Source organism: Stegostoma tigrinum, chromosome 28 (assembly GCF_030684315.1).
Source record: "Stegostoma tigrinum isolate sSteTig4 chromosome 28, sSteTig4.hap1, whole genome shotgun sequence".
Taxonomy (NCBI): domain Eukaryota; kingdom Metazoa; phylum Chordata; class Chondrichthyes; order Orectolobiformes; family Stegostomatidae; genus Stegostoma; species Stegostoma tigrinum.
In genome coordinates this window covers 28,976,141-29,004,120 of record NC_081381.1, presented here as the reverse complement: position 1 = coordinate 29,004,120, position 27,980 = coordinate 28,976,141, and the positions used below count along the sequence as shown (strand labels likewise).

The 27,980-nt window shown below is 45.1% G+C and overlaps 1 protein-coding gene across 1 annotated transcript in view; it reads left to right on the top strand.

The window, feature by feature from the left end:
* The window catches only part of acap3a (ArfGAP with coiled-coil, ankyrin repeat and PH domains 3a), a 309,102-nt gene that overhangs the window by 193,675 nt on the left and 87,447 nt on the right, over positions 1 to 27,980 (top strand). Inside the window, exons 5-6 of the mRNA XM_048561396.2 lie at positions 11,823 to 11,881; positions 25,197 to 25,380. Coding sequence (XP_048417353.2) covers positions 11,823 to 11,881; positions 25,197 to 25,380 — 243 coding nt within the window. The remainder of the gene's footprint in view (positions 1 to 11,822; positions 11,882 to 25,196; positions 25,381 to 27,980) is intronic.

Sequence of the window (27,980 nt, the reverse complement as noted above, 5' to 3'; positions counted from 1 at the left end):
CTCTACATTGGGGAAACCAAGCGGAGGCTTGGAGACTGCTTTGCAGAACACCTCCGCTCAGTTCGCAACAAACAACTGCACCTCCCAGTCGCAAACCATTTCCACTCCCCCTCCCATTCTCTAGATGACATGTCCGTCATGGGCCTCCCGCACTGCCACAATGATGCCACCCGAAGGTTGCAGGAACAGCAACTCATATTCCGCCTGGGAACCCTGCAGCCTAATGGTATCAATGTGGACTTCACCAGTTTCAAAATCTCCCCTTCCCCTACTGCCTCCCTAAACCAGCCCAGTTCGTCCCCTCCCCCCACTGCACCACACAACCAGCCCAGCTCTTGCCCCCCACCCACTGCATCCCAAAACCAGTCCAACCTGTCTCTGCCTCCCTAACGGATTCTTCCTCTCACCCATCCCTTCCTCCCACCCCAAGCCACACCCCCATCCACCTACTAACGTCATCCCACCTCCTTGACCTGTCCGTCTTCCCTAGACTGACCTATCCCCTCCCTACCTCCCTACCTATACTCTCTCCACCTATCTTCTTTTCTCTCCATCTTCAGTCCACCTCCCCCTCTCTCCCTATTTATTCCAGTACCCTCACCCCATCCCCCTCTCTGATGAAGGGTCTAGGCCCGAAACGTCAGCTTTTGTGCTCCTGAGATGCTGCTGGGCCTGCTGTGTTCATCCAGCCTCACATTTTATTATCTTGGATTCTCCAGCATCTGCAGTTCCCATTATCTCTTAGATGATTCTTAGTTCCTCGATAGTAGTGGAATTGCCTGATTTACATAGAAGGATTCCTAATTGGCATTATCGGAAAGATATTTTGTTTTGAGGGCCGCTTGACAGGACCCTAAAATGCCTCTGTAAGAGAAGGATTGCTGGAATTAAGTTCCCAACAGGTATTTAAGTGCCTGGGATTATAGACCCAGAAGCAAAAAGGCCACTCTTGAATGCTGCCAACCAATTGGCGGGGGGGGGGGGTACCAATTCTTCATTATCCACTGGGAGTTGTGGTAGCTGTTGGCAGTGCATTCCACCAAAGGCCCAGGGATCAATGAGCAATCCCAGGCTAAAGGTGGTGAAATTTTGAAGGCAGGGATGAGGGAAACAAAACCAAATCTTCCCAGATTGTGACTGGCCCAAACACTGGCTGAATACCAGCATGAGGCCTTTAAATGGAGATTAATTGTGCTTTTATGTGGCTTAATTGTTGTCTGGGTGGCAAGACCCATAAGGAGCCTTCCCCACCCTGGATTTAATCAGGTGGACGCACAAGGCAGCAGATCTCCATGCATCTCACCCTTTCACTAATCTAGTTTGAAAAGCTCCACACCAAAACCCACGTCCAGGGAGGGAGCGTTAAATTCCAACCATAATATCCCCTCATTTACACCACAGAGTGATCTAATTTGCATTTAGACTTGCTTAATCACATTGCACCACTCTTTAAATGTAATGCTATTGCCATTATAATGTTCCCTCACTCTCAGCTCGTTATTACCATTAGTCTGCACTACTCGTTTAGATAAACAGCATTGCTTCATTTAAATTCCAGGCATCATGCAATTTACATTCTTCCTTATTCATATCAACTTGCATTATACATATGTAGACGTGCCAACCAAAAAGTCCCAGAAACATCAGATGAGATGAATGACTGGAAGACCTTGTTTTACTTCATGATGACTAAGAGGTGGGATATTGTAAAAATTTCCTGGTTTACTTTGAATCATTCCAAGGGACCTTTTACAGCCAACTAAACCTTCAAATTAAAAAAAAAGACAGAGTACAGGATTTGTACGGGAAATCCAAGTAAAACTAGAATGTTGTGTTCAATTTAGGGTACTCACCTTTAAGAAGGATATGAAGGACTTGAAGAGGGCACAGAAAGAATTGATGAGAATGGAATAGGAAGTTAAAATCATGTGGGTAGGTTGGAGAGGGTTCTCCTGAGAAATTTGAAAGGAGATTTGCTGAACTGTTCAAAATTTCAAGGAGTCTAGATAGGGAGACATTGTTCCCATTGGTTTAAGGGTAGTGAACCAGAGGACGTTTATATAAAATGATTAGCAAAGGAACTGATGGGAATATTAGGAACAGCTTTGTTATGTAGCATGTGGTTAGGAGCTGGAATGCATTGGTTGAATGAATGGAGGAGGCAGATTCAATCATGGCTTTCAAGGGTCAACTGGATTGAAGGAACGGGAAAGGAGTAGGGTCAGCTGGATTACTCTTGCAGAGAGCTTATATGAGTTTGATGGGATGATAGCCTACTTCAGTACTGCAGCCATTCTATTATTCTATTGATAATTGTTTTGTTGTAAGGGCTGGTTCCTGTGAAGTGTTCTTTGTCAGAATGGTTGTATGGTTTATGAAGAAAGATTACATACAGCAATTAGTTCTATCGTACTCTTCCAGGATTTTGGGGAGCAAATTTCTAATGGAAAACTGTTATACCTTGTCCAGCTCAAGCATGGAGGAGAAACCCTGAATTAACTACTACGTTATAAATGAGCTGATGCTACAACTACTAGACGAGCCAGGAATCCTTCCGAAACAGCTGACAGCTGAATGTCAAGTTTTTTTTAAAAAAAGTATAGAATCTCTCCCTGCTCCCCATACATACCCAGAAAGCTACAGGCAATTCTGCTTGTGCAGGTTGTCAGATGGAGACTTCATATTATGTGTTAATGCTTCTATTTGATTGAGATGGGGGGAGCCAAACACTAATGTTAACACTGCACACACACATCTGTTCATCAGTTGCTACTCCAATGCTAACATGTGGGCAAGTTGATAATAGAGTATCAAAGACCAGCATAGACAAGATCAAGGGCAGTCGATACATGGGATCCCAGCACCTTTAAGTTCCCCTCCAAGCCACTCATCACCCTGACTTGGAAATACACAACTGCTCCTTCACTGTTGCTGGGTCAAAATCCTGGAAATCCCTCCTTAAGGGCATTCTGGGTCAATCCACAGCAGGTGATCTGCAGCAGTTCAAAAAGGGAGCTAAGCACCACCTTCTCGAGGGCAATTAGGGATGGGCAATAAATGCTTGCCTGGCCAGCAACACCCACATCGCACAGATGAGTTTAAAAAAAACACTGAAACCAGTTCAAGTACAAGAAGGTATAGAAGATAAATTTGTATTTTACTCTTGGAGCTGACGTTGTAACTCATTTCACCAGGGTATCATACGTAATGGGAACTGCAGATGCTGGAGAATCCAAGATAACAAAGTGTGGAGCTGCATGAACGCAGCAGGCCAAGCAGCATCTCAGGAGCACAAAAGCTGATGTTTCGGGCCTAGACCCTTCATCAGAAAAGCTTTTGTGCTCCTGAGATGCTGCTTGGCCTGCTGTGTTCATCCAGCTCCACACTTTGTTATCTTCACCAGGGTATCATGTTGGCTGATATCACATTTCTTCTCCAACAATACCATGGACAAATTCATAGGGATCTGGAATGTGCTGCTTGAAAGGGTGATCAAAGCAGATTTGGTAATGGATTCAGAATGGAATTGAATAATGAACAAAAACAAAGTTGCTGGAAAAGCTCAGTAGGTCTCAGAACAGTTCTGAGGAAGGGTCACCGGACCCGAAACATTAACTCTTCTTTTCTTCTTCTCAGATGCTGCCAGACCTGCTGAGCTTTTCCAGCAGCTTTGTTTTTGTTCCTGATTTACAGCATCCACGGTTCTTTTGTTTCTTGTCTGGAATTGAATAATGCATTGCAAAGAACAAAGGCTTGTATGGCTATGGGAGTGGGAGTAATTGATAAATCCCACAGAGGAAGTGCAATCATGCTGGGCCAAATAACCTCATTCTGCTGTTTGATTTTGGAACTTCATGATTTTATGTTGCATAATCACCCACAGGAAAATGTTGTTAAAAGCAATTCCTCCCAAATATATAGTATAGCGTTCAAATTGGCAAACACTAGTTATTCAGCTGTAGTAATGAGGTTACTTAGACAATGTGGCATTGGATCAGTTGATCCTACAGCAGAGCTGATGTCACCTGGACAATATATTCCTTCAGAATCAGCATCCCCACATGTACAAACACACTGACATACCTATGCCCTAATAATCCACAATGCAGTGTGGCAGATTGAATCAACACACTGTTACAGTGGGCTGCCTGCCAGCTGCAAATTTAATGTTACCATTGGCACACTGCCCATTGGCCTAATTCCAGTTTGAGGGACACCAACAAAACATTGTCATAATTAAAGAACATTTAACAATTACAGAGTGAAATATATCTGGCTGTCCTCATAGATTTGTCTTGTTACCAGTCTTTGAATTATCATAGTTTTAATATTAGTTATACTAGTTTAATATTAGTTATACCAGTTCTTTACATGTTAGCTTGCTATATATCAGATCAGTTACCAGTATTACACAAATTAGTTATAAATAATTCATTCAACGAAGGGAATTGAATAATGCATTGTAAAGAGCAAAGGCTTGTATGGCGATGGGAGTGGGAGTACAAAAGGGACTACAAAAGGGACCTGGGGGCAACATTTTCACGCGGAGGGTGGTGTGCAGATGGAATGAGCTGTCAGAGAAAGTGGTGGAGGCTGGTACAATTACACCATTTAAAGGGCATCTGGATGGATATGTGAATAGGAAGGGTTTGGAGGGATATGGGCCAAATGCTGGCAAATGGGACTAGATTAATTTACAGTAGCTGGTCAGCATGGATGAGTTGGACCGAAGGGTCTGGTTTCAGTGCTGTACATCACTATAACTGTCGCTTAATAATTCAATGGAACTCAGCTTCAACATTGACAGTTTTATAAAGTCTTTCCCTTTGCATTCTGACTGATTTGAGATTTTATGTCATACCCTGTACGCTAAATTTTAGCAATTTGTGTACACAGACACGATTTGGTACAATGCTACACATGATCAGACAATGGCTTTCTGTGGAAAAGAAGGGTTCTAATGCTTTGTGAAAATGGTATATCTTTTAACAAAATGAATAGAAGGAGCTTAAAGGGAGTGCTTATAGCTTATGAAGCTTGCAAATAGATGCTGTTTATGTGACTGTTGTCAGTTGATGAGACAGTGGTGTTGAAGTGACTTTCCAGTTCAGTGCTGAACTTCTGTCGAATTAAATCCCTTTTGGTCCCTCCATCTTTTTTTTATCCACTTGTGAGACATGGGCCAGCATTTATTGCCCATCCCTAGATTTCCTTAAGAAGGTGGTGGTAAGCTGCCTTCTCGACCCGCTACACGCTAGCTGTAGATAGACCCAGAACGCTACTAGGGAGGGAGGGCCAGGAATTTGACCCAGTGGCAATGAAGGAACTGTGATATATTTCCAAGTCAGGGTGGTGAGTGGCTTGGAGGGGAACGTGAAGGTGATGGTGTTCCCATGTCTCTGCTGCCCTTAGCTTCAAGGTTTGGAAGGTGCTGTCTAAGACTCTTTGGTGATTTTAACTCTGAAACAGATTGTAATTTCTACAATCACAAGCCTGGTTACATCATGACAATCAGCTAGAGAATATGTCCTTCCATCAGGTTTGCTTTCAGGTTAATGCAATAGGATTACTCCTGATTGCACTTTATTCCCTGATCTTTATCTTATTATAAAGAGACACATCATAGCCCTTGAATAGAGAGAGATGCAGCCCAAATTGGGTTTGATAAACTACAATAGACTCTTCAAAGTATCTTTTTAAGGACAGTAATCTGATTTGGCTCCTGCTATTAACTGGCCTCCAGTTTATTATGTATAGTGCCAGCATGATATTTGCTGCCTCTCCATGCTTGGCAGCCATGTATATATATTTGCAATTGTTGTCATTCTGCTCCAAAACAAATTATCCATCAATTAATTAATTTTTATTTCATCAGGACCCATTGTAGTGCTGACTGGGATGTTTCCAGAGACAGAAATTTATCTCATTTGTGAATTTCACCCAGTGTAGGATTGCTGTCTCTACAACCTACTACCATTACTAACCCCTTAGCAGGAGGACTATCAAGAAATGTTTGTTCCTCATAAATAGTTGGTGCCACAGCTTGGATTTTCTTTATAATCCGTTCCTGGCATATGAATGATGCAGTCAAGACCAGCGTTTATTGCCCATCTTTATCTGGCCTTGGCCAAGTGGTAGTGAGCAGCCTGCAGTCAGTAACTTGCCACTTTTGAGGGCAGTTAAGAGTCAATCGCATTGCAATTGGTCTGGAGTCATATACAAGGTAAAAATCACCATTGTCGCAGAGGATGCTTTCTTGTTATGGAGAGAGTGACAACGGGTGGTGAGTTTAACTCGAGGGTCACAACACCTCAGGCAAGGGGTGAGGTTGAGAAGGTAGGGCCTTCACAGTGACCTCAGGTACTGAGGGAATTGAATCCACACTGTTGGTATCACTTTGCATGGAAAATCTCCTCAAAAACACATCAGCAAATCCAATGGGTTTTTACAAGCAGTCAGAAGGTTTGTCATAACATGAATGAGGCAAGCTTTCAATTGCTTAATTAATCAACAGAATTAACATTTCTCTAGCTGCCTTGGTAGGATATGAACTCCTGCCTCAGGGCCATGTGTCCAGGTTTATGGTTACTCATCAAGTTACCATCGGTTTTTCACAGCTCCATGTTGACTCTTTTATAATGATATGGAATGAAGGTGCTCATTCAGTGTATGATCCAGGAGATACAAGATTTCTCAGTTGTCTCTTCAAAGGAGACCTGGGGTCACATTGCAGTGAGAAAGAAACAGGAATGCTTATGCAAGGTTTCTCAATCAGGCCCAGCAGGTTTCCTGCAGCGCTGCTTATTGTGAATTGCACTGCGCATTCACGGCCCAATCCATCAGCTCCTAGGAGTTTAACGCAAATCGTCCTTGAGATGCGGCTGATGCCTTTGGTTCTGACGCTAGGGTCTTGCTGTCATGTTAGGAAAAGAATATACGTAAAGATCAGAATGATGTGAGATCTGGCGATGGCGTGTTCTGGAGATGGCTTGTCCTCAGTAATTGTGGTGTGACATTGAGAACTTGTTATTGGGCAATCAGTTGATTACGCAAACTGCAGCCAGAGGTCGAGGGTGGAGCGGGGGATGAATGTGGAGTAGAGTGGTAGTGACAACGATGAAATGGGTTGGCTTGCCCTGAAGATGTCATGTTTTATGGCCGGCACCTACCCAGCCAAGTAGGTATTCCACGAGGCTGCTGTAGGTGGTCAGCTTTGTAGATGATGGAAGCACTTCCCGTGGGGTCAGGAGGTGTGTCACTTGAAACTGAGTTATGCACACAGGGAACTGTTGTGAGCTGCAGAATGCAAGCCATGTATTCACTCAGCTGACTTTGATGGCTTTAGGAATTTGCAGTGGCCCAGGGTTCCCCTGTATGCTTCAGCCTTGAACCGGATACAGCTCTGGGCTGCCAACAGTCAGCAGGACAATCCCTCAAGTTCAAGGTACACACTGACTGCAGCCCTCTCACCCCACAGGCTTTCTCCCATGACCTTGTCATGAATGGCAGGACTTATGGCTCATTAACGTACAACCGAGCACAGATGGGAATGTTAAACATGCATGTTATTGCTAAACCCTGTCAGCTGCATTGTGCCATTCCCATCATTCCTTTCAGTAGCCTGGACGAAGTGGAGTTACTGATGTTAGTGAAACATCACATCTGTTGTTAGCACATTATCTTCCTTTGATGAGGTTGATTCTTATTTTAAGGAGATGTTCACAACAATGCTCATGGACACTTAACAGGTAAATTTTTTTTGTCCCGTTAATTCGCAATCTGTTAAAGATTTTCACCCTTGATGATATATTTATAAAGTGACCTAATACAGTGATATTAAGCACTCTTAATGCTTTGTACTGCCCCATGGTCAGAATCATTGCAGAATGTAACAGATGTAACTAACTGGTAACAGAGCGGATATGATAAATGGTTATAATGCCGAAATTGTGTAAAGACAGACATCTGGTTCATGAGAGAAATTCGCTGTCAGTGCTTTACAGTACATAAATCAGTAAGGTTTTAAGATTAATCTAAAACCTTTGCTGAGTTAGTCAAGCTTGTCCAGGGTGGCAATAGGAACATTCCAGCTCAGCTCCGGCTGGGATGAAGAAAAGAAGTGAGGCAGGGTTATCAGTGCTGACCACCATCAAATGACTTCTGCAGGTGGGGGCATTGGTGAGGATAGGAGAAGGCAGCTGTGAATTTCCACCTTCTCCCCTCCTCCAGCCCATGGGAGAACGGTCTGCCAACATTCTCTGCCGAGGACCCACATCAAGAATGATCAGTTTGATGAGGGATTGGACAGTGGCCAGTGCCTGTGGATCTGCACCAAGCATGAATCAGTCCTTTCAGGGGTGGAGGCAAGCAGAGGGGAGTGGGAAAGATCAAGTTTCCACTAATTGATACTCTCTGCTGTGGTGCTATTAATGTCACAGGCGCTAGAGTTGCTGACTAACAGTCTGGAAAGGAAGCGGGAGTGGATTTCATTTATCATCGACTTGGCTCAGATACAATATCACATGGCCACCATACTGCCAAATATTTATTAGATATCTGGCAGGATCAGTCTGGTCTTATGCATTGACGCATGTGCTTCAGTCATTTTCATTCTCACAATAAATAATACCTCAAGCCACAATCCCCATGGATATAAGTATTAGTTGTTTATGTTTTGTTGCTTTTCCTAATTCACAGTCTTTTTCAGAAGTGTACAAACAGGACTCTTTGCCTTAAACTCTCTCTTTACTAATGAGGTAACAACATATTTATTGCATCTGGACAGCATATGAGAGCCTAAGCATCATCCCTTCATGTGCAGTTCCCTTACGTGGAATGAGTGAAATATGACCATGAAAAACTGACTCCAAATAGATCACCATCTGAATCATGGCTTGTCTCGAGGTGGAGAGGCTCGATGCAAAAGTCTTTGGGTTGCCAATACCAGGACAAACATGTTCCTGACACTTCGATTGTCTGATTTTGATCAGGATGGTTGATAGGAAGTGTGAAAAATCAAACTCTCTTAAGCCTGGTGGAGGGAAGTGACAGAGATTGCAGAAATGATAGGAGTCTGGATGTTACTAATAATGGCCAGAACTCAGGAATAATGGTATAATTCTGTACCAAGAAGCACTTCCCTCCTTCCTCTCAGCCAATATACTTCAAATATGTGTGAACACCTGCCTGCTGTAATGGACATAGGGCATATTCAGCCATGCAAAGCATTTCCTCATTGGAAGGGAAACATATAATACAAAAGAGTAGTCTTTCATCATGGGCTTGATAGTAAAGGATAGAAATACCCATCCAGAGGAAGGAGCTTTTATATAAAAGCTAAAAGATTCATGAGAGTTAGAGAGTTTTGAGAAGATTTGTAGCTCAGGTTGAGGTTCTGGATGTGAGTTTGCTCGCTGAGCTGGAAGGTTAGTTTTCAGACGTTTCGTCACCATTCTAGGTAACAGCATCAGTGAGCCTCCGACGAAGCGCTGGTGTTATGTCCCGCTTTCTATTTATCTGGTTAGGTTTCCTTGGGTTGGTGATGTCATTTCCTGTTCTTTTTCTCAGGGGATGGTAGATTGGCTCCAAGTCAATGTGTTTGTTGATGGAGTTCCGGTTGGAATGCCATGCTTCTAGGAATTCTCGTGCATGTCTCTGTTTGGCTTGTCCTAGGATGGATGTGTTGTCCCAATCAAAGTGGTGTCCTTCCTTATCTGTATGTAAGGATACGAGTGATAGTGGGTCATGTCGTTTTGTGGCTAGTTGATGTTCATGTATCCTGGTGGCTAGCTTTCTGCCTGTTTGTCCAATGTAGTGTTTGTCACAGTTCTTGCAAGGTATTTTGTAGATGATGTTCGTTTTATTTGTTGTCAGTATAGGGTCTTTTAAGTTCATTAGCTGCTGTTTTAGTGTGTTGGTGGGTTTGTGGGCTACCCTGATGCCAAGGGGTCCGAGTAGTCTGGCAGTCATTTCGGAAATGTCTTTGATGTAGGGGAGAGTGGTTATGGTTTCTGGGCCCGTTTTGTCTGTTTGTTTGGGTTTATTGCTGAGGAATCGGCGGACCGTGTTCATAGGATATCCATTCTTTTTGAATACGCTGTATAGGTGATTTTCCTCTGCTCTGCGTAGTTCCTTTGTGCTGCAGTGTGTGGTGGCTCGTTGGAATAATGTTCTAATGCAGCTTCGTTTGTGGGTGTTGGGATGGTTGCTCCTGTAGTTCAGTATTTGGTCTGTATGTGTTGTTTTCCTGTAGACGCTGGTTTGAAGTTTCCCATTGGCTGTTCGCTCTACTGTGACATCTAGGAATGGCAGATGGTGTTGTTTTCCTCCTCTTTTGTGAATGTTATGCCAGTAAAGGGTATTATTGATGGTCTTGAAGGTTTCCGCTAATTTGTTTTGTTTAGTGATGACAAAGGTGTCATCCACATAGCGGACCCAAAGTTTGGGTTGGATGATTGGCAGAGCTGTTTGTGACATGCACGAGAATTCCTAGAAGCACGGCATTCCAACTGGAACTCCATCAACAAACACATTGATTTGGAGCCAATCTACCATCCCCTGAGAAAAAGAACAGGAAATGACATCACCAACCCAAGGAAACCTAACCAGATAAATAGGAAGCGGGACATAACACCAGCGCTTCGTCGGAGGCTCACTGTTGATGTTACCTAGAATGGTGATGAAACGTCTGAAAACGAACCTTCCAGCTCAGCGAGCAAACTCACATCCAGAATTCATGAGAGTGCAGCATCTCAGCCAATACATTAATAAGCTTAGTAAAATACTTACCTTTGACATTGACATCTGTGGAGGGTAACCCTCTGAGCTCCCACGATGAGATGACATGCAGGCAGTGGGGAGAGACACACTGAGGTCCCACCAGGAGATGACGGGCAGGCAGTGGGGAGTGACCCTCTCATTCCCAGCAGGAGATGATGGGCAGGCAGTGGGGAGTGACCCTCTCGTTCCCAGCAGGAGATGATGGGCAGGCAGTGGGGAGTGACCCTCTCGTTCCCAGCAGGAGATGAGAGCAGGCAGTGGGGAGTGACCCTCTCGTTCCCACCAGGAGATGACGGGCTGGCAGTGGGGAGTGATCCTCTCATTCCCACCAGGGGATGACGGGCAGGCAATGGGGAGTGACCCTCTCATTCCCAGCAGGAGATGACAGCAGGCAGTGGGGAGTGACCCTCTCGTTCCCACCAGGAGATGACGGGCCGGCTGTGGGGAGTGATCCTCTCATTCCGGAGATGACGGGCAGGCAGTGGGGAGTGACCCTCTCATTCCCACCAGGAGATGACGGGCAGGCAGTGGGAGTGACGCTCTTGTTCCCATCAGCAGATGATGGCAGGCACTGGGGAGTGATGCTCTTGTTCCCACCAGGAGATGATGGCAGGCACTGGGGAGTGATGCTCTTGTTCCCACCAGGAGATGACGGGCAGGCAGTGGGAGTGACGCTCTTGTTGCCACCAGGAGATGACGGGCAGGCAGTGGGGAGTGACGCTCTTGTTCCCACCAGGAGATGACGGCAGGCAGTGGGGAGTGACGCTCTTGTTCCCACCAGGAGATGACGGCAGGCAGTGGGGAGTGACCCTCTGAGATATACTCAAAGAGTTGGTCCACAAAAGTGGGAACTGGCACTCAGGAGATGACTGGTACAGAAGGTTCTTTTTTGCCTGAGTTCTGTAAGCTGCAACAGTAATAGATCACAGAAACACCTCTTCTGTTTAAACTCTCTCTCTAGGTGGTCCTCATTATTAAAGAAAAAGATGCTGTTGCCTGCAGTAAAACCCAGATGGTAATGGTTGTCCCTTTCCTCATTACAGATTCTCTCCGATCAAGCTCAAAGGTCAGTAAGGATGCAGCTGAATAACTTCGTCAAAGAGTGAGTACATCAGTATCGTTCCTTGTAACCTCTGCTGGCTATAAAGAACTTTGACATTGCCTTCCACGCAATAAAATAAAACTATTGTGACTGACCCAGTTTCTGGATTCACAGCTGTGCTTGTTTTTTTATTTTAAGTTTGATGAATAGCACAAATAACACGAAGAGATGGTGTGTGGAAAATTGGACCATATACAGCCAGTAATCTTCACAACTAATCCTGTGTCATGATGACTTGACATATATGCAAACACAATATATATATTTTATATATATATATTACAGTAACAGTGAACATGAAATCTATATGTGTGCATGTTTTTAAAACAGCAATCCTTTCAGTGTTGTTTATTGACTGCCAGTAAGTTCAGAAAAGATCCCATCTTTTCCATGAGATTAAAAAGCCTAGAACCTGGATAAATGTACAGAATTAGAAAGGACTAGCATGGTCACAAAGTAATGTATTTCTATCATGCCTTTTTAGAACCGTTCAATTAGACCATTCGCTAAATGTTGAGTAACAGCTCTTAGTATGACAATAAAAACAATAAAAAAAAGCAGGCACTTGGTTTTAATTCTAATGGGGTAGAATTGATCAGCAGGAATGCTATTGTTAGACCTGTGTTGAGTCTTGTTTAAACCATATATAGAGTACAGCATGCAATTTTTATTGCCGTATAATGAGAAAGGGTATCAAGACGTTAGAAAGCATGCGGGGAAGACTTCTGAGGATGATACCAGAAGTACCAGGATGTACATATCCGCTAAGGATTGGCTGGCAGGTCTCTTCCTCTCCTGAAACGTGGAGGCTGACGGGTGACCTAATGGAAGTTATAAAACGTTTTAGAGTGAACGTAGAACTAAGAGGCTAATGATGACCTGAAATCCTTTGCTGATTGTTGGAAAACCCATCTGGCTCACTACTGTCCTTTAGGAAATGAAACTGCTGTCCTTACCTGGTCTGGCCTACACGTGACTCCAGAATCTGCAGCAAAGTGATTGATTCTTAACTGCCCTCTGGGCAATTAGGGATGGGCAATAAATGATATCTAGTCACTATCGTCCCATGAACAAGTAAAGAAAAAGAAAGATGGGAGGATCACTGACTAAAACACAAATGCTGACGTGGACTGTTTAGTCCAGATGGCCTGTTTCTGTGCCATATATCCTGTGCTAGTCCTGAGTAAACGCTCTCCCATTGGAATATACCACACGACCAAACTATGGTTAGGAACCAGTTTGTTGGGAATCCGTGATGGACTTTACATGTTCATTACCCTGTGAAGAAGCTGTTTCAGTTTTGCAAACCATCCAAAAGGACCAAATACCATATAGCTGGCCTCAGCAAGTTTGGCAAGAATATGAGGAAAAGGCAGGAGGTAAATTAAGGGGTGGTGATGAGAGCTTTGAATTTCAAAATCTGCAGGAGAGAGGAGGTAGTTCGAATGGGTGCACTTTGCTGTTTTCGAGTTCAGTGTTTTAGCAAGACTCCTGCCGTATTTTCCTATGTCACCCCCTAGTTTAGAATAGTTAAGAGGAGGAACACACACATGGTGAGCCTTGAGTTCAACAATGTCTATACTTTCTCATGTTTTAATGGAGAAGTGTAAATGTAATTAGTTTTGTGAATCACAGTTGCTGAGATGAGAGGTGTTAAGACGAAGTTGTGAAAAGATATTTTCCAATCTGCTTTCCTTCCTACCTTTTACGAAAGGTGTTAATTCTGGCTGGGATGGGAAGTGGCAGCAGCTCTCGGTGCTTCTAAGGTGTAGAGTCATTGAATAATAGAGCTCAGAAGGAGGCCATTCAGCCCATCGTGCTGTTGCTGGCTCTTTATCGCAACTGTTTAACTTTTCCCATGGCGCTGCTCTTTGACCATCACCTGCAGTTCTTTCTATATCAAGTACACACCCAGCTCCAGTTCAAAGGGACAATCACACTCCAGATCACCCCTGACAGAACAGGTTCAAAAAGGTAAAAACTTTACTAAGCTCTGCCCCGCCACAGTCAAGACCTTGGACAATACTCCCCATCCTATGCTCAACAGCAAGCAATATATGATTACAGAGTCAGAATTATTCCTTCACAGAAGGAGGGCATTCAGCCCATCATGTCTGCACCAACCTTGTGAATGAGCATTCCAATTAATGGCCTCACCCAACATAGACTTTCTTTTCAAATAAGCATCTAGTTCGGTTTTGGACATTTTACTTGAACCTGCCTTCATCACAGTTTCAGGCAGTGCATCTCAGACCCCATCCACTAGCAGTGCAAAAATGTTTCTTTCATATTACTTTTATTTCTTTTGTCAATTACTTTAAATATGTGTCCAGTTCTCAGTCCTTGCATGAATTGGGATTGTTTTTTTTCCTAGTCACTCTCTCCAGACCCATTGTAATTTTAAAGACTTAATCAAATCTCCGCTCAAGTTTTCTCTTCTCCAAGAAAACAGCCCCGAGTTCTCTAATCTGTATTCATAACTGAAGCTGCTCATTCATGGAATCATTCTTGTAATAGCACCTATGATGCAGCAAATTGTCTCAAAGTGTTTCACAGTAGTGTTATCAAATAAAATTTAACACCAAGCTGCATCAGGAGATACAAGGACAGATGGCTAAAGTTTTTTGACAAACAGGCAAGTTTAAACAGAATCTTAAAGAAGGAGAAAGCTGTAGAAAAGGGAATTCCAGAGTTTTAGGCTTTACCGAAATGAAAAGGAAGTAGCAACTGAAAGCAGCTCCACCAATGGAGGAACGATAAAAGTCACCAAGCGTCCAGGATTACATGAGAGCAGAGATCACGGCGGGGTGTGGGCTGGAGGAGATTCGAGAGATAAGGAGGGAGTGTAGTGGCAGGAGGAGGTTACTGAGGTAAGGAAGGTCTTGTGGAGCCAGGGAGGGACTTCAAATCAGGGATGAGATAATTAACATCGGCTCCCAGTCTGGCAACATCTCAATGTAGGTCAGCAAGCACAGAGGATGACAGAACATGAATTTAAATGGAGACTGGATCTCTGGAAGTGCTTGAGTTGATGGTGGTGGGAGGCCAATCAAGAGGGTATTGTCATAACAAGATCCACAGCTACCTGGGAAAGATTTCAGGGAGATGCTGGTCCATGAAAACTCAGATCAAGGGAAAAGAGAGGGAGAAAATTGGAAAATAAAATGATCACCAATGCTGCTGGGCCTCACGGCTCAAACTATAACTTCAACGAGTGCTGCAGAATTTCCCCATGACACGACAGGTTGAACCTTGTGTTTAATTGATGAAGTCTGAATTGAGTCAAATTTTTGGGATGAACTTCTGCCATGAAGCCTATTGAGTTTTCTCTCCATATCTCAGTAAGCTCGCTTCATTAATAGCCAAGCCCATTCCTCTGGCTTCCTTCACGTCTGATTCAATCCCCATTTTACCACTCACCATTCCTGAAACAGCTCACCAGTCAGCTGATGTCCACTGAGAGAACAGTATCCTTTGCGCCCATGCCATCATTAAAGAGCCCATTATGCACCCAGACAAACAGTGTCAGTATAGAACTGCCCCACTCGGTTCCTGACACTTGCCCCAGGTATGGAAGACCAGGAGAAATTTGGCATTCTGCTTTGTGGAAGGGTCCTGGAAGCCCGGCTGGATGGAGTGGTGGACGGGTGAGATTTCTTCTCTGACAAGGGTGAGCAGAGAAGACCACGACACCAGATTATGCCAGCCTGGACTGAGGTTGCCACCCATGTCAGAGCGCACTCAGTGAGCCAGGGGAACACCCAGCCCTGTAGGTAGGAAGTCAATTTCCTCCTCCACTCTGGCAGTGTAAGTGCAACCACCTTCTCTCTGATACTTCACACTCATTCCATCTCTGCTACTGCACCCATCTCCCATCAAGGCTCCTGCTCTACCCCTCTCACTACTGCCTACACATCTTCTCTCAACTGTACTTACCCACCCGAATCCTGTATCCCACTATCCCTGCATTGCCCCTGCGCTGCCTACTCACTCGCTTGGGACACCCTATCCCCACCTGCACCAACAGTAACAGCTGAGCTACGCTCTTTTGCCTCCCTAAATACCTGCTTGTCCCTCATTCCAGGAAGAAAACAGCCCCTTAGTGGTCCCGAAGGAGACAAGACAGGTGGTAGGATGCTAGACATGTGGCTCATCGCGCCTTAAGTGGACAGCATCCTGACTCTAAACCATTTTGACTCAATGACTGTGTCAAGCCGATGGACTAGTATCAGAAGCTTACTATGTTGGGACCCCCTGACTGAAAGCTATGCGCAACCACACCCTAACATGCCCCCACCCCCCTCTCCACACCCCCCACACGCCCCACACCCTGGACTTGATGGAGGCCTACTGACAACCAAGACAAATCCTTGCCTTTGTCTCTTTGCTAAACGACATGGCAAGATATCATTAACAGGAGCCTGGTATCATTGGCTGAAGGGGCAATAAGGCTAGCCAAGGTAGTGCAAGGCAAGAATGCATTGAGCATCCTGGTAGGCTAAGAGTGAGTGAGTGCTCTAACAGTGAATGAAGCCTGGCCCAGCCCAGCAGTTTGTGTCCATAATGCAACATTATAATAATAGCTACCAGTGCAGCTTCAAAGTGGAAATTGTACTGTAAGTATGGGGAGGTGATGGCCTAGTGGTGTTGCGCTGGATTGTTAATCTAGAGACCCAGGTCATGTTCTGGGGATCCAAGTTTGAATCCCACCACGGGATGGTGAAATTTGAATTCAATAAGAATTTGCAATTAAGAGTCTTAACAATGACCACGAATCCATTGCCATTTGTTGGAAAAAAAACCAACAGGTTCACTCATGTCCTTTAGCGAAGGAAACTACCATCCTTACCTTGCCTGGCCTACATGTGACTCCAGACCCACAGTAATGTGGTTGACCCTTATCTGTTCTCTGGACAATTGGGGATGGACAATAAATGCTGCCTAGCCAGTGACACCCTCATCCTGCGAATGAATAAAAAATAAATCAGAGATGTGCTATGACAATGCTTTTAAGGCCTGGCACATCATGTATGCCAATGTGATGGATGGAGGGTACATGTGGCCGGTGCCCAAGATACTGGTGTCTGATGTCTTTTGGAGCAAGCAACGAGCTGAATTCACCAGGTGCCTGCTCTGATTTCCTGGGTTATCTCGACATCTCACTTGTGTGGCGTGTTTAATAAAATGGGAAGCTGAGTATGAACGAAGCAGTTAGGACCTATTAACAAGGTGTTTAACAAGCAATAATCCCCCTCTAATTGGCAGCTCACTGCTTCTCATTGAAAAACTCACTGCACATAAAACACATAAAAATGGAAGAACAATGCTCCCAAAGTCAAGAGAGGCCTCATCAGACTTCTCGTCCAATTTCACAACAAGTCTCACTATGGCTCACATCACTGGAAGATTCCACCTGATGTGTTTGCTAGGCACTTCCCAAAGTGGGTCAGTAAATGGTCAGTAAATTCTTAAAGAGGATTCAATGAGGGTGAGTGAGTTTACAGTTTGGGCCTTGTGGATGACTGACTGACACATCCATTTCCCAAACAGTCTGCCTTGTCAGACTTTGAGTATAATCACCCCATCCAGTGACTTGTGAAGGAATTCGAGTGGGAAAAGTTTCTCCCAGCTTGCTAACCTCTTCACTTCATAGAACAGTACAGAAGAGACAAAGAAATATGAAATGGAAATAGAAAATGGCAGGAATAAACAGGAGGTTTGTCAGTATCTCAAAGGTAAATAATCCATTTATGTGAAAATTCATCAAGAATCAAGTTGGACTTGCTCAGTATTTTCTGCTCCTTTATAACTCAATGTTTATTGGCTGTCCTCTGATACCCTGTTGATGACACCATTTCTCACGATCGATGCGGAAAATCTACAGGATCTTTACTGACCACAGCTAAAGGCCAGTCCTGTCCCTTACTCAATCAGTCCCTTAAGCACCAGCCTCAGAATAAGTGACAGCCCTGGTTGTTTCCAATGGTATCAATGCGGATTTCGCAAGCTTCAAAATCTCCCCTCCCCCCACCGCATCCCAAAACCAGACCAGCTCGTCCCCGTCTCCCTAACCTGTTCTTCCCCTCACCTATCCCCTCCTCTCACCTCAAGCCGCAACTCCATTTCCTACCTACTAAATTCATCCTGCCCCCTTGACTTGTCCGTCCGTCCTCCCCGGACTGACCTAACCCCTCCCTACCTCCCCACCCAGACACTCCTCTCCAACTATCCTCTCCTCCTATCTATCTTCAGTCTGCCTCCCCCTCTCTCCCTATTTATTTCAGAATCCTCTCCCCATTACCCCTTTTCTGATGAAGGGTCTTGGCCCGAAACGTCAGCCTTTGTGCTCCTGAGATGCTGCTTGGCCTGCTGTGTTCATCCAGCCTCACACTTCGTTATCTCTGGTTGTTTCTACATCAGCTTTCTGGCCACATTCCCTACAGTGCCACAACCTTCATGATGGATGGGGCAGGGAGGCAAGTCCCAAATTTGCCTCGCAGAGAATGGGGACCGACACCATAAGACATAAGAGTGGAAGTAAGGCCATTCGGCCCATCAAGTCCACTCCGCCATTTAAATCATGGCTGATGGGCATTTCAACATCACTTCCCTGCACTCTCCCCGTAGCCCTTGATTCCTTTTGAGATCAAGAATTTGTCGATCTCTGCCTTGAAGGCATCCAACGCCCCGGCCTCCACTGCACTCTGCGGCAATGAATTCCACAAGCCCACCACTCTGGCTGAAGAAATGTCGTCTCATTTCAGTTTTAAATTTATCCCCTCTAATTTTAAGGCTGTGCCCACGGTTCCTAGTCTCCCCGCCTAACAGTAACAACTTCCTAGCGTCCACCCCTTCTAAACCATACGTTATCTTGTAAGTTTCTATTAGCTCTCCCCTCAACCTTCTGAACTCGAATGAGTACGATCCCATCGGCGCCAATCTGTACCATACCGGTTATTCAACCCATCCAGGGAGTCTGTGTTTCTGTGGCAACACAGTGTGTTGTAGCTCGGAGCTAATGAAGAGTGATGGTAGAGCTCCAGCTTGCTTTCTATCCCAGACCAAGCAGGAATCTCTCCCACTCTCACCGCCTACCATTAACATGCGAGAGAAGGATTTACAAGCTCTTGTTTGGCGGTGCTATGAATGCACCTTCTTTGGTCATCAAGTCCTGGATTGAAAGGTAAACATGGAAATCCGACTCCAAGATAACCACTGCACTGCATAACCTCCTCTGGATGGTTAACCCTGCTTTAAACCTAAGCCACATTCCAATTAGATTAACTAACCTTTTTTTGCTGCATGTTACATTATCAGAGAGGGCTACCAACTCTGCTTGAATTATCCCTGGAGGTTTTGTCATGTGACTTCCTGCTTCCAACATGCTTGTCCACCTTTGATTCCTGACTATGCCCATTTTAGCAATGCATTGTCCAAACAAATGGGAAATTGCCAAGACTCTGTAGGACCAAGTTGCATGGTTCCTGCCCATCCATGAAACAGCTGTTTTAACTACTTCCCAACATTTTCATAAGTAGTTAGTGTTTCAAACACTATTTTGTTTTTGAATAACCCTATGAATTTTCTCCAGAGTCACTGGGATGATTAATCTTCAGCCTCTAGGTCATTCCTGGAGAAGTTGGTAACACACGGCAGGTCCTTCCCAGCTCAGTCCGACTAATATTATAACTGCCAGTGAGTGTATGTGAATAAGACCGTCTCCAGCTTTCTATCTGGAGCAGGGATTGGTGTAGAATTATTATGAAACCTTGAATATGATTGACCTGTGAATAGAAGCACCAGTGGGTTACAATCACTTTCAAGGAATTCTGAAAATCAGTTTTCTCCCTGTCGACACCATCCCTAACATTCAGCAACCAGTAAACTGAACACATCTGATTTCAGCAATGTTAATGCTAGCCCTGGTCCCTAGCTGGGGGAACCAAACTCTGAATGTCAAGGGGAATTAACATGAGCAGCTAATGTGATATTTTGCATTTAGCAAATGAATGGGCGGCAGTGCTTTATTTCTGGGAAGGAGGTTGTTGCTATGGCAATGTTGATTTGACTGAGAACACAGCAGTGGCGCTAGGGGTGGGGGGAAGGGCAAGGCGGAGCTTTGTTCTTCTCCCGAGTAGAAAGTTGATCTGCGTTGGCTGTGAATGCAGAATCTCAGAATTGTCACAGCAACTCATATTCCGCTTGGGAACCCTGCAGCCCAATGGTATCAATGTGGATTTCACAAGCTTCAAAATCTCCCCTCCCCCTACTGCATCCCAAAACCAGCCCAGCTCATGCCCACCTCCCTAACCTGTTCCTCCTCTCGCCCATCCCCTCCTCCCATCTCAAGCTCCACCCCCATTTCCTACCTACTAACCTCATCCCACCCCCTTGACCTGCCTGTCATCCCTGGACTGACCTATCTCCTCCCTACCTCCCCACCTACACTCACCTTTCCTGGCTCCATCCCCACCTCTGACCGGTCTGTCTCCTCTCCACCTATCTTCTCCTCTGTCCATTTTCTATCCACTTCCTCCTCTCTCCCTATTTATTACAGAGCCCCCTTCACCTCCCCCATTTCTGATGAAGGCTCTAGGCCCGAAACATCGGCTTTCCTGCTGCTTGGCCTGCTGTGTTCATCCAGCTCTACACCTTGTTATATTGAAAGAGTCAGTTGCATTTACACTGACAGTCCAAATGAGGAATATGCCTCGTTCCATTTCCTTGCCACCTCCAACACATTCTCCCTTTTCAAATAACAGCTCTGTCCCAAGTGAACCTGTCTCTACCACACACTCGGCCTGTGCTTTCGAGACCTTATGACCATGCACTGTGTCTAAAGGATTTTATTTCCTTTTTTTGTTGTTTATTTGACCAATTACTTTAAGTTTGAGCTAATTACAATTTCTTGACCTTTGGGTCAACTTATTTAGCTATGGGTCAAGTGCTGGAAAATGGGATTAGTTGTGACATCTTTATTGACCAGAATGAACAGGAATGGGCTGAAAGTCCTCCGTCTGTGCTGTGCTAGGAGTCTGGGCAACTATGGGGATCTCTCGGGATAATATTTTGAGGAATCTAAGTTGAAATAGTGAGAACAATGTGAAATGTAAAGTTTCACTTCCTGCCGTTGAAATAAATTGTAAACCCCACTCCCCCATATCATGACTCTCACCAAATCCTGTCCACCACTCCCTCACCTCTCTCACCTTCCATCCAACAATGCCTCAATTTGATCATTTTTCAACCTTGTGAGCAAACCTCACTGTGGCCTCACCCTTCCCAATCTCTGGAGGCGCATCCATCCTGTAAGCTGTCTGAGATCTCTGAGCTGCTCTGACTCTCATCTCTTCCCAATTCCCATTCTCCCTAGCTTCCGTATTACTGAGTGTATCTTTAGCTACCGGGGCTCCAAGTTCTGGAATGCCCTCCCTAAACCTCTCTGCCACTCCACTCTCTCGTGTCCCTTGAGACAAATTTGTCCAAACTTTTGGTTACCCGATATCTGCTCAGGTGGCTTGGAAACGCTCAGCAGGTCTGGCAGTATTTGTGGAGAGAAATCAGAGTTAATGTTTCGGGTCTGGTGCCCCTTCTTCAGAACTGATGGTAGCTCATAAAAGGATGGTTTTTATGCAGAAAATGGGGTGTGTGGAGCCGGCAGAATAAGTGATAGATGGAGAGAGAGCCAAAGAGAGAGAAAAACAGTAGGGCAGATGTAGGAGTGGACGAGATCAGCCCAGAGGAATGAATAGCTGCATATGGGGGCTATTAGTAGCTGACAATAAGTTGGGCGTGGTAGCAGCCGTGTGATGAAAAGGCCTGGTGTGTGTTGGCGGAGTTGGGGAAAGCATGGGGAAAGGTGCTCAGGCCCTAAAATTGTTTAACTCGATGTTAAATCCAGAAAGCTGCATGGTTTCCAAGCATGAAATGAATGCTGTTCCTTCAGCTTGCAAAGATCTTTGATAGATGTTGGCCAGGGAACTCAGTGGTGTGCTGAAGTGGCAGGCAACTGGAAGCTCGGGTAATAAAATGTGAGGCTGGATGAACACAGCAGGCCCAGCAGCATCTCAGGAGCACAAAAGCTGACGTTTCGGGCCTACACCCTTCATCAGAGAGGGGGATGGGGAGACGGTTCTGGAATAAATAGGGAGAGAGGGGGAGGCGGACCGAAGATGGAGAGAAAAGAAGATAGGTGGAGAGGAGAGTATAGGTGAGGAGGTAGGGAGGGGTAGGTCAGTCCAGGGAAGACGGACAGGTCAAGGAGGTGGGATGAGGTTAGTAGGTAGGAGATGGAGGTGCGGCTTGGGGTGGGAGGAAGGGATGGGTGAGAGGAAGAACAGGTTAGGGAGGCAGAGACAGGCTGGGCTGGTTTTGGGATGCAGTGGGTGGAGGGGAAGAGCTGGTCTGGTTGTGTGGTGCAGTGGGGGGAGGGGACAAACTGGGCTGGTTTTGGGATGCGGTGGGGGAAGGGGAGATTTTGAAGCTGGTGAAGTCCACATTGATACGAGGTCTTTTTTTGCAGGCAGGACGTCTGTGTTCTGCAAAGCAGACGCCCATTCAGCATATAATTTTGCCCAGTGTAGAGGAGACCACATTGTGAGCAGTGAATAGGCTAGATCAGGTAAAGTGCGGGTAAAGTGCTCCTTCACCTGGAAGATATGTTTGGGGCCTTGGATAGTGAGGAGGGACGAAATAAGTGGGCAGGTGTTCCACCTTCTACGATCACAGGGGAAGGTGGCATGGAAGTCTTGGGAGTGAAGGAGAAGTGGACCAGGGTATCTTGGAGGGAATGCTCCTTGTGGAAATCTGACAAGGGAAGGAAGGAAAATACAACATTTACTTGTTCTAGGCATGTTTGCCACTGGTGCATTTGATGGGTCATCCAACTGACCCCTCCCTGACCCTAAACTGGGTTCAGTCTAAGTTAAAACCATAAGATGCAGAACCAGAAGTAGGCCATTCAGCCCATCGTGTCTGCTGTGCCATTTATTGATGTCTTGGGCTGATCTGACAATCCTTGACTCCACTTTGCTGCTTTTTTCACATTGTGTTTAAGGAGCTCACAGAGGAGCGATAACAGGTACAGGCACCACGCAGCTACATTCATTAAAGGGCGGCTATTTTGGGATGAGTAGATGCAGAGAGAAATGGAAAAGGAACATGTACAAGTTGCAGCCTGCATAATTAATCAGTTTCAGTGTAACACAAGGGAAGGGAGGTGGTGAATGTAAAAGAGAAACTTACATTTGTATAGCACCGGTCACAATATCAGGGCATCCAATCCATGAAGTATCTTTGAAGTCTAGTCACTGTTTGAATGTGGGAGCCACTTTGTACACAGCAAGTTCCGACAAAGATCAATGTGCTAATGTTTGCACAGGCGGCGTTGTGGTCCACCAGACAGCAGCACTATCTCAGAGCTAGAAGTTCCGGTTTGATACTGCTCCATGAGTTAATGGTTAGCGAAAGCACATTCATTGAGCATCAACCTGCAGATCCTTCCCAAATACATCCATTGGCAGGTGGTAAGAGTGGGGGAGATCCCTGGTCAGCCACAGCACTGTCCATAACTCCAGACTACAACACTCCTGTAAAAGTGCAGTTGGCGGGTCAGAACAAAAACAGAAATTTTTGGAAAAGCTCAGCAGGTCGGGCAGCATCTGTGAAGAACAAGCAAAGAGTTAACGTTTCGGGTCCAGCAACCATTCCTCAGAACTGAATGTGGGTTGGTACAGTTGGCTGGATGGTTGGTGTGTATCAGGCTGGTGCTGACAGCACGGGGTTTGACCCCTGTTTTGATCTGAATGAATTTGACACACTCCTCCCGGCGGCGCTGTCAGCCAGAGCTGACTCCTGGTGGATAGCTCAAGAGGAATGATTGTAAAATGGGTTTTGTTAATATTGATTGAGGAATAGATATTGTCCATGACCCTGGGGAAGACTCTCTCGCTTTCAGTTGGAATACTGTCCTGAGAACTTTTGAATCCATTTGAGAGGGAAGCATCGGGACTCAGTTTAATGGAGCCACTGTTTAATTAAAGTGAACTGCATTTTTGGTTTTTCATTTAGAACAGAACTAGGCAGGCTTCAATGAAAGCATTTCAATGATTTCTTCACAGTAAAGGGGGGGGGGGGGGTAGTGTGCAGAGAGAGAGTCCCATGAATTCAGTGGAGAACATCTGGTTGATGGTGTGGGAGGAGGGTTATAGAGTAGGTATGTTACCAAAAACCACTACTGAACATCATTAGAATAGGCAGTGGTGACTTGATCCCTTAAACAACGGCAGGGAATCGAAGGAAAGTGACTGCTGGCCAGTAAGAGAACTGTACATCCGATTCATTCTGATTATCCTTCCAGTCTCTGATTAGAAAAGATTTAATTGTGTAATCGGATAGAATCAGAGCATTGTTTAGTGGTAAAAGGGTTTCATTTAGACCATAGATGCTTTTAGGTTGGGAGAGCTTTTTTGCACGGACTTTAATACAGTGCGTATTTATAGTGAGCCCATGAATGATGCTTGTGCCAACTGCTGGCACAGATCCTACAAGTGGAAAGTTATGACTTTATATTTGTTGCCATTTGACTGTGGCCTGCCAGTAGATGCCATCTTTAACAGTCACTGAGCCACTTCTAAAGCAGAATGTTCCCATTTCAGTCACTAGACAACGTTTTCTCCCCATTTTTGTTTCTGTTTTGTGCGCCCCATCGCCCAATGCAACCAGTCCCTCAGGCTGCCAACTTACGCAGTTGCTTATTCTTTAGTAAATGTCATGAACTATAATTTTTGTTTTTTACATTCATTCAGGATAAGGGCATCACTGGCTCGGCCAGCATTTATTGCCTATCCCTAATTAATTAGTTAAGAGTCAACCACATTGCTGTGGTCTGGAGTCACATGTAGGCCAGACCAGTTTCCTTGCCTTCCTGGCATTAGTGGACTAGATAGGTTTTTCCAACAATCAGTACCTAATTCCAATTTTTTTTATTTATTGAATTCAAATTCTACCATCTACTGTGGCAGGATTTGAACCCATGTCTGCAGAATATTCCCTGGGTCTCTTGATTAACAGCCACACAATAATCCACTGAGCCATCGCTTTCCCTGTTTGGAATCATGTTCAAGCCCCCATTCCTGTTGCTGGGCCAATATCCACTTCCATCCATAACAATTTGGCTCAATCCAGTTTATCAAATGGGCTGTAATTTACTTTTTCAGAATGAGATATTTCCATATGAGTTATCAAACCTATCTCTTTATATTCAGCCCGTTCCACAATCAAGTGACATATGTTTGTGTTTCTTTCCCGACGACAGAGATGTTCGGAAGTTCAAGGAGACAAAGAAGCATTTCGACAAGGTCAGAGAGGACATGGACCTGGCGTTGATCAAAAATGCGCAGGCTACCAGGAACAAGACACATGAGGTGGAGGAGGCTACGGGGACATTGACAATGACCAGAAAGTGCTTCAGGCACCTGGCACTCGACTATGTTCTTCAGGTATGGAGCAAGATAAAATACCAGGGCTGGGGAGATTCTGTGAAGCACACACTGCCCAGGTTAGCTACGTAGGGAAAAGCAGCAGAGCTACATGTGGCCCTCTCCATCTTGAGGTTCAAATTTATGTCAGAATTTTCCAGTCTGAACCACATCCTACCTGGGGCATTGGTGCAAAAAAGTTTGGTCATTTTGGTGGATTGTTACTGTGGCCCCTGGGCCATTTGAAATTAGCCCAGTGCTGACCTGAATCTGACCAGATCAGGCCTCGCTGTGATGATGTCTGCAGCTGAATAGCCTGCTGATATTTGATGTGCACACTGGGATTATTGAAACAGATAGCAGCCAGTGGCTGTTGAACCTTCAGGCGAGGGGAGGAGAAATCTGACAAAAGACAGGAGCTGACAGGAGAGAGCTCCCCAGTCACTAACAATAAAAATTGGAGTGACTTACAGCAGAGCAGCTTGTCTCAAGTGAGCGAGGGACGAGTCTGTAGGGACGGTGATGTAATGGATAACCATAACGTATATTAAAGCAGTTAACACAACAGGAGCAAAACATTCAGCTGCTGCAGTGATTGGATGAAGCAGTGTTTCATGACAGCAAATGAGTCACCTCATTAAATCACTGCTCTAATCTTTCTGACTAGCCTCCAGCCACTTCTTCCAAGGATTTCTAATATTGTCCTCCACAGAAAAGTGATTCCAGTGACAAAAACAAGGTTGCTGGAAAAGCCCAGCAGGTCTGGCAGCATCTGTGAAGGGGAAAAGCAGAGTTACTGTTTCGGGTCTGGAGATTTGAGTGCTCTGGGTTTTAGTTTTGCTTGTTCGTGAAACTCATGTGAAAGATTGAAGGCAATAGACCAGGAATTCCATCAGGAATAATGGGAACTGGAGTAGAAAATGCTCAGTGAGTATTGGACTTTTGAGGGGCCCATTAGCAGGGTGTCTCATCATCATATAGTTAATGTTGTGATTCAAACACTGGCCAGCATGAGGGAGTGCCCACTAACAGATGTAATGGGCCTTAGTGGTGGTGCTGACTATCAGTACAACAGGACAATCCTCGCCAGCTCTCTGCCCTGACATTACATGCACAGAAACTGCACAGATCACCAAGCCCCCACTCCTACAATGACCAGCGCCCTCCAGTGGCTGTTCCAGCTGCCAGTGAGTGAGGCTCGCTCTGCACCAAGCCAACATGTGGGTCTTCCTGCACCTTCCTATCGTCTAGAAATTTTGACATCATTTAGAAATCTGTTCATCAAAAGAAACCGAATGTAATCACTGAATTGAACACCACCTCTGTAGAATTGATACAAAATCTGTTGAGAATCGGTTGGAATCTCAGTCTTTACTATGATATTGGCCGTTGGAATGTGAGTCTGTGTGTCTGGGGCCTGGCATTGTGATTCCATCACAGCAAGGCCAAGACTGTAGCTCTGTATCTTTAACTACTGAGGCTGCTTTCACTGGGGTCTGCTGCTTCTTTACAGTGAGCTACAAATTGATTTGAGGAGGACTGTGAATTGCTCAACAAGCCATTCCTGAGGATTTTTTGGAATCTTCAGTTTCAATCTCAAGATAATTGGCAAAAAATCCCAAGGGAAATAAGGAGTTTCTTTTAAAAATTAATGTTGCAAGCTGTTGTGATCTAGAATGCACTATTTGGAAGATGATGGAGGCAGATTTATTTGTGGCTTTCAAGCAGGAAACTGGAAGTATACTTCTAAGGAAAGATGTCCAGGGGTCTGAGGAAAAAGGAGTTTGTGGAGCATTTGTGCAGTGACCATTTAGTGATGATCTTGTTGGTCAGGTGTGGTCTGTGTTTTGGGTTGACATGCCCCCGAGATGTAGATCAGAACCAGGTCAATGCTCTGGCAGACTCGATAACTCAATAATCAAAGCAGATAGGTCCACAGTACACCATAGTATTCCTGGAGAACAACCAGACACACATAACTGAAACCTACCTGAGGTATACCTGCCACAGACACTAGACCCTTCTCAGTCAATAACTCCAAACCAGTAAACTAATGTTGTAAAGAATTGGCTGGATAAGCAGTAGGAAGCTGGTTTGTGCAATGTACTGAACAGATTGAGCTGCTAACAAGTCATTACTCTTCCATAAACCTTTTACTTTTAGCTAAAAATGGCACTTCCTCTGTGCAGAGTGCTTGATTTAGTGTCAGGCTTAGAGAATTTTCTTCCTTCCTTCATGGGATATGGGTGTCACTGGCTAGGCCAGCATTTATTGCCCATCCCTAACTACCCTGGAGAAAGTGGTGGTGACTTGCCTTCTTGAACTCATATAGTCCTTGGAGTGAAGGGACACCAACGCAGAGGGATTATGGATGCCTGACTTACAAATGTTCTTACTTATGAACGTGACCATGATTTGTTGGAGGTGGGGGGGGGGGGTGTAATTTTAAAATCTGTGACATGACATTTCCTGTACTTATGAATGGCTCCTTTATGCCGTTCTGCAATGCATTCCAACTTGTGTACAAACCGACTTGAGAACAGACTCCACAATGGAACCTGTTTGCAACCCAGGAACTTCCTGCAGTGGCGTTAGGGAGTGAGTTGCAGGATTTTGACCCA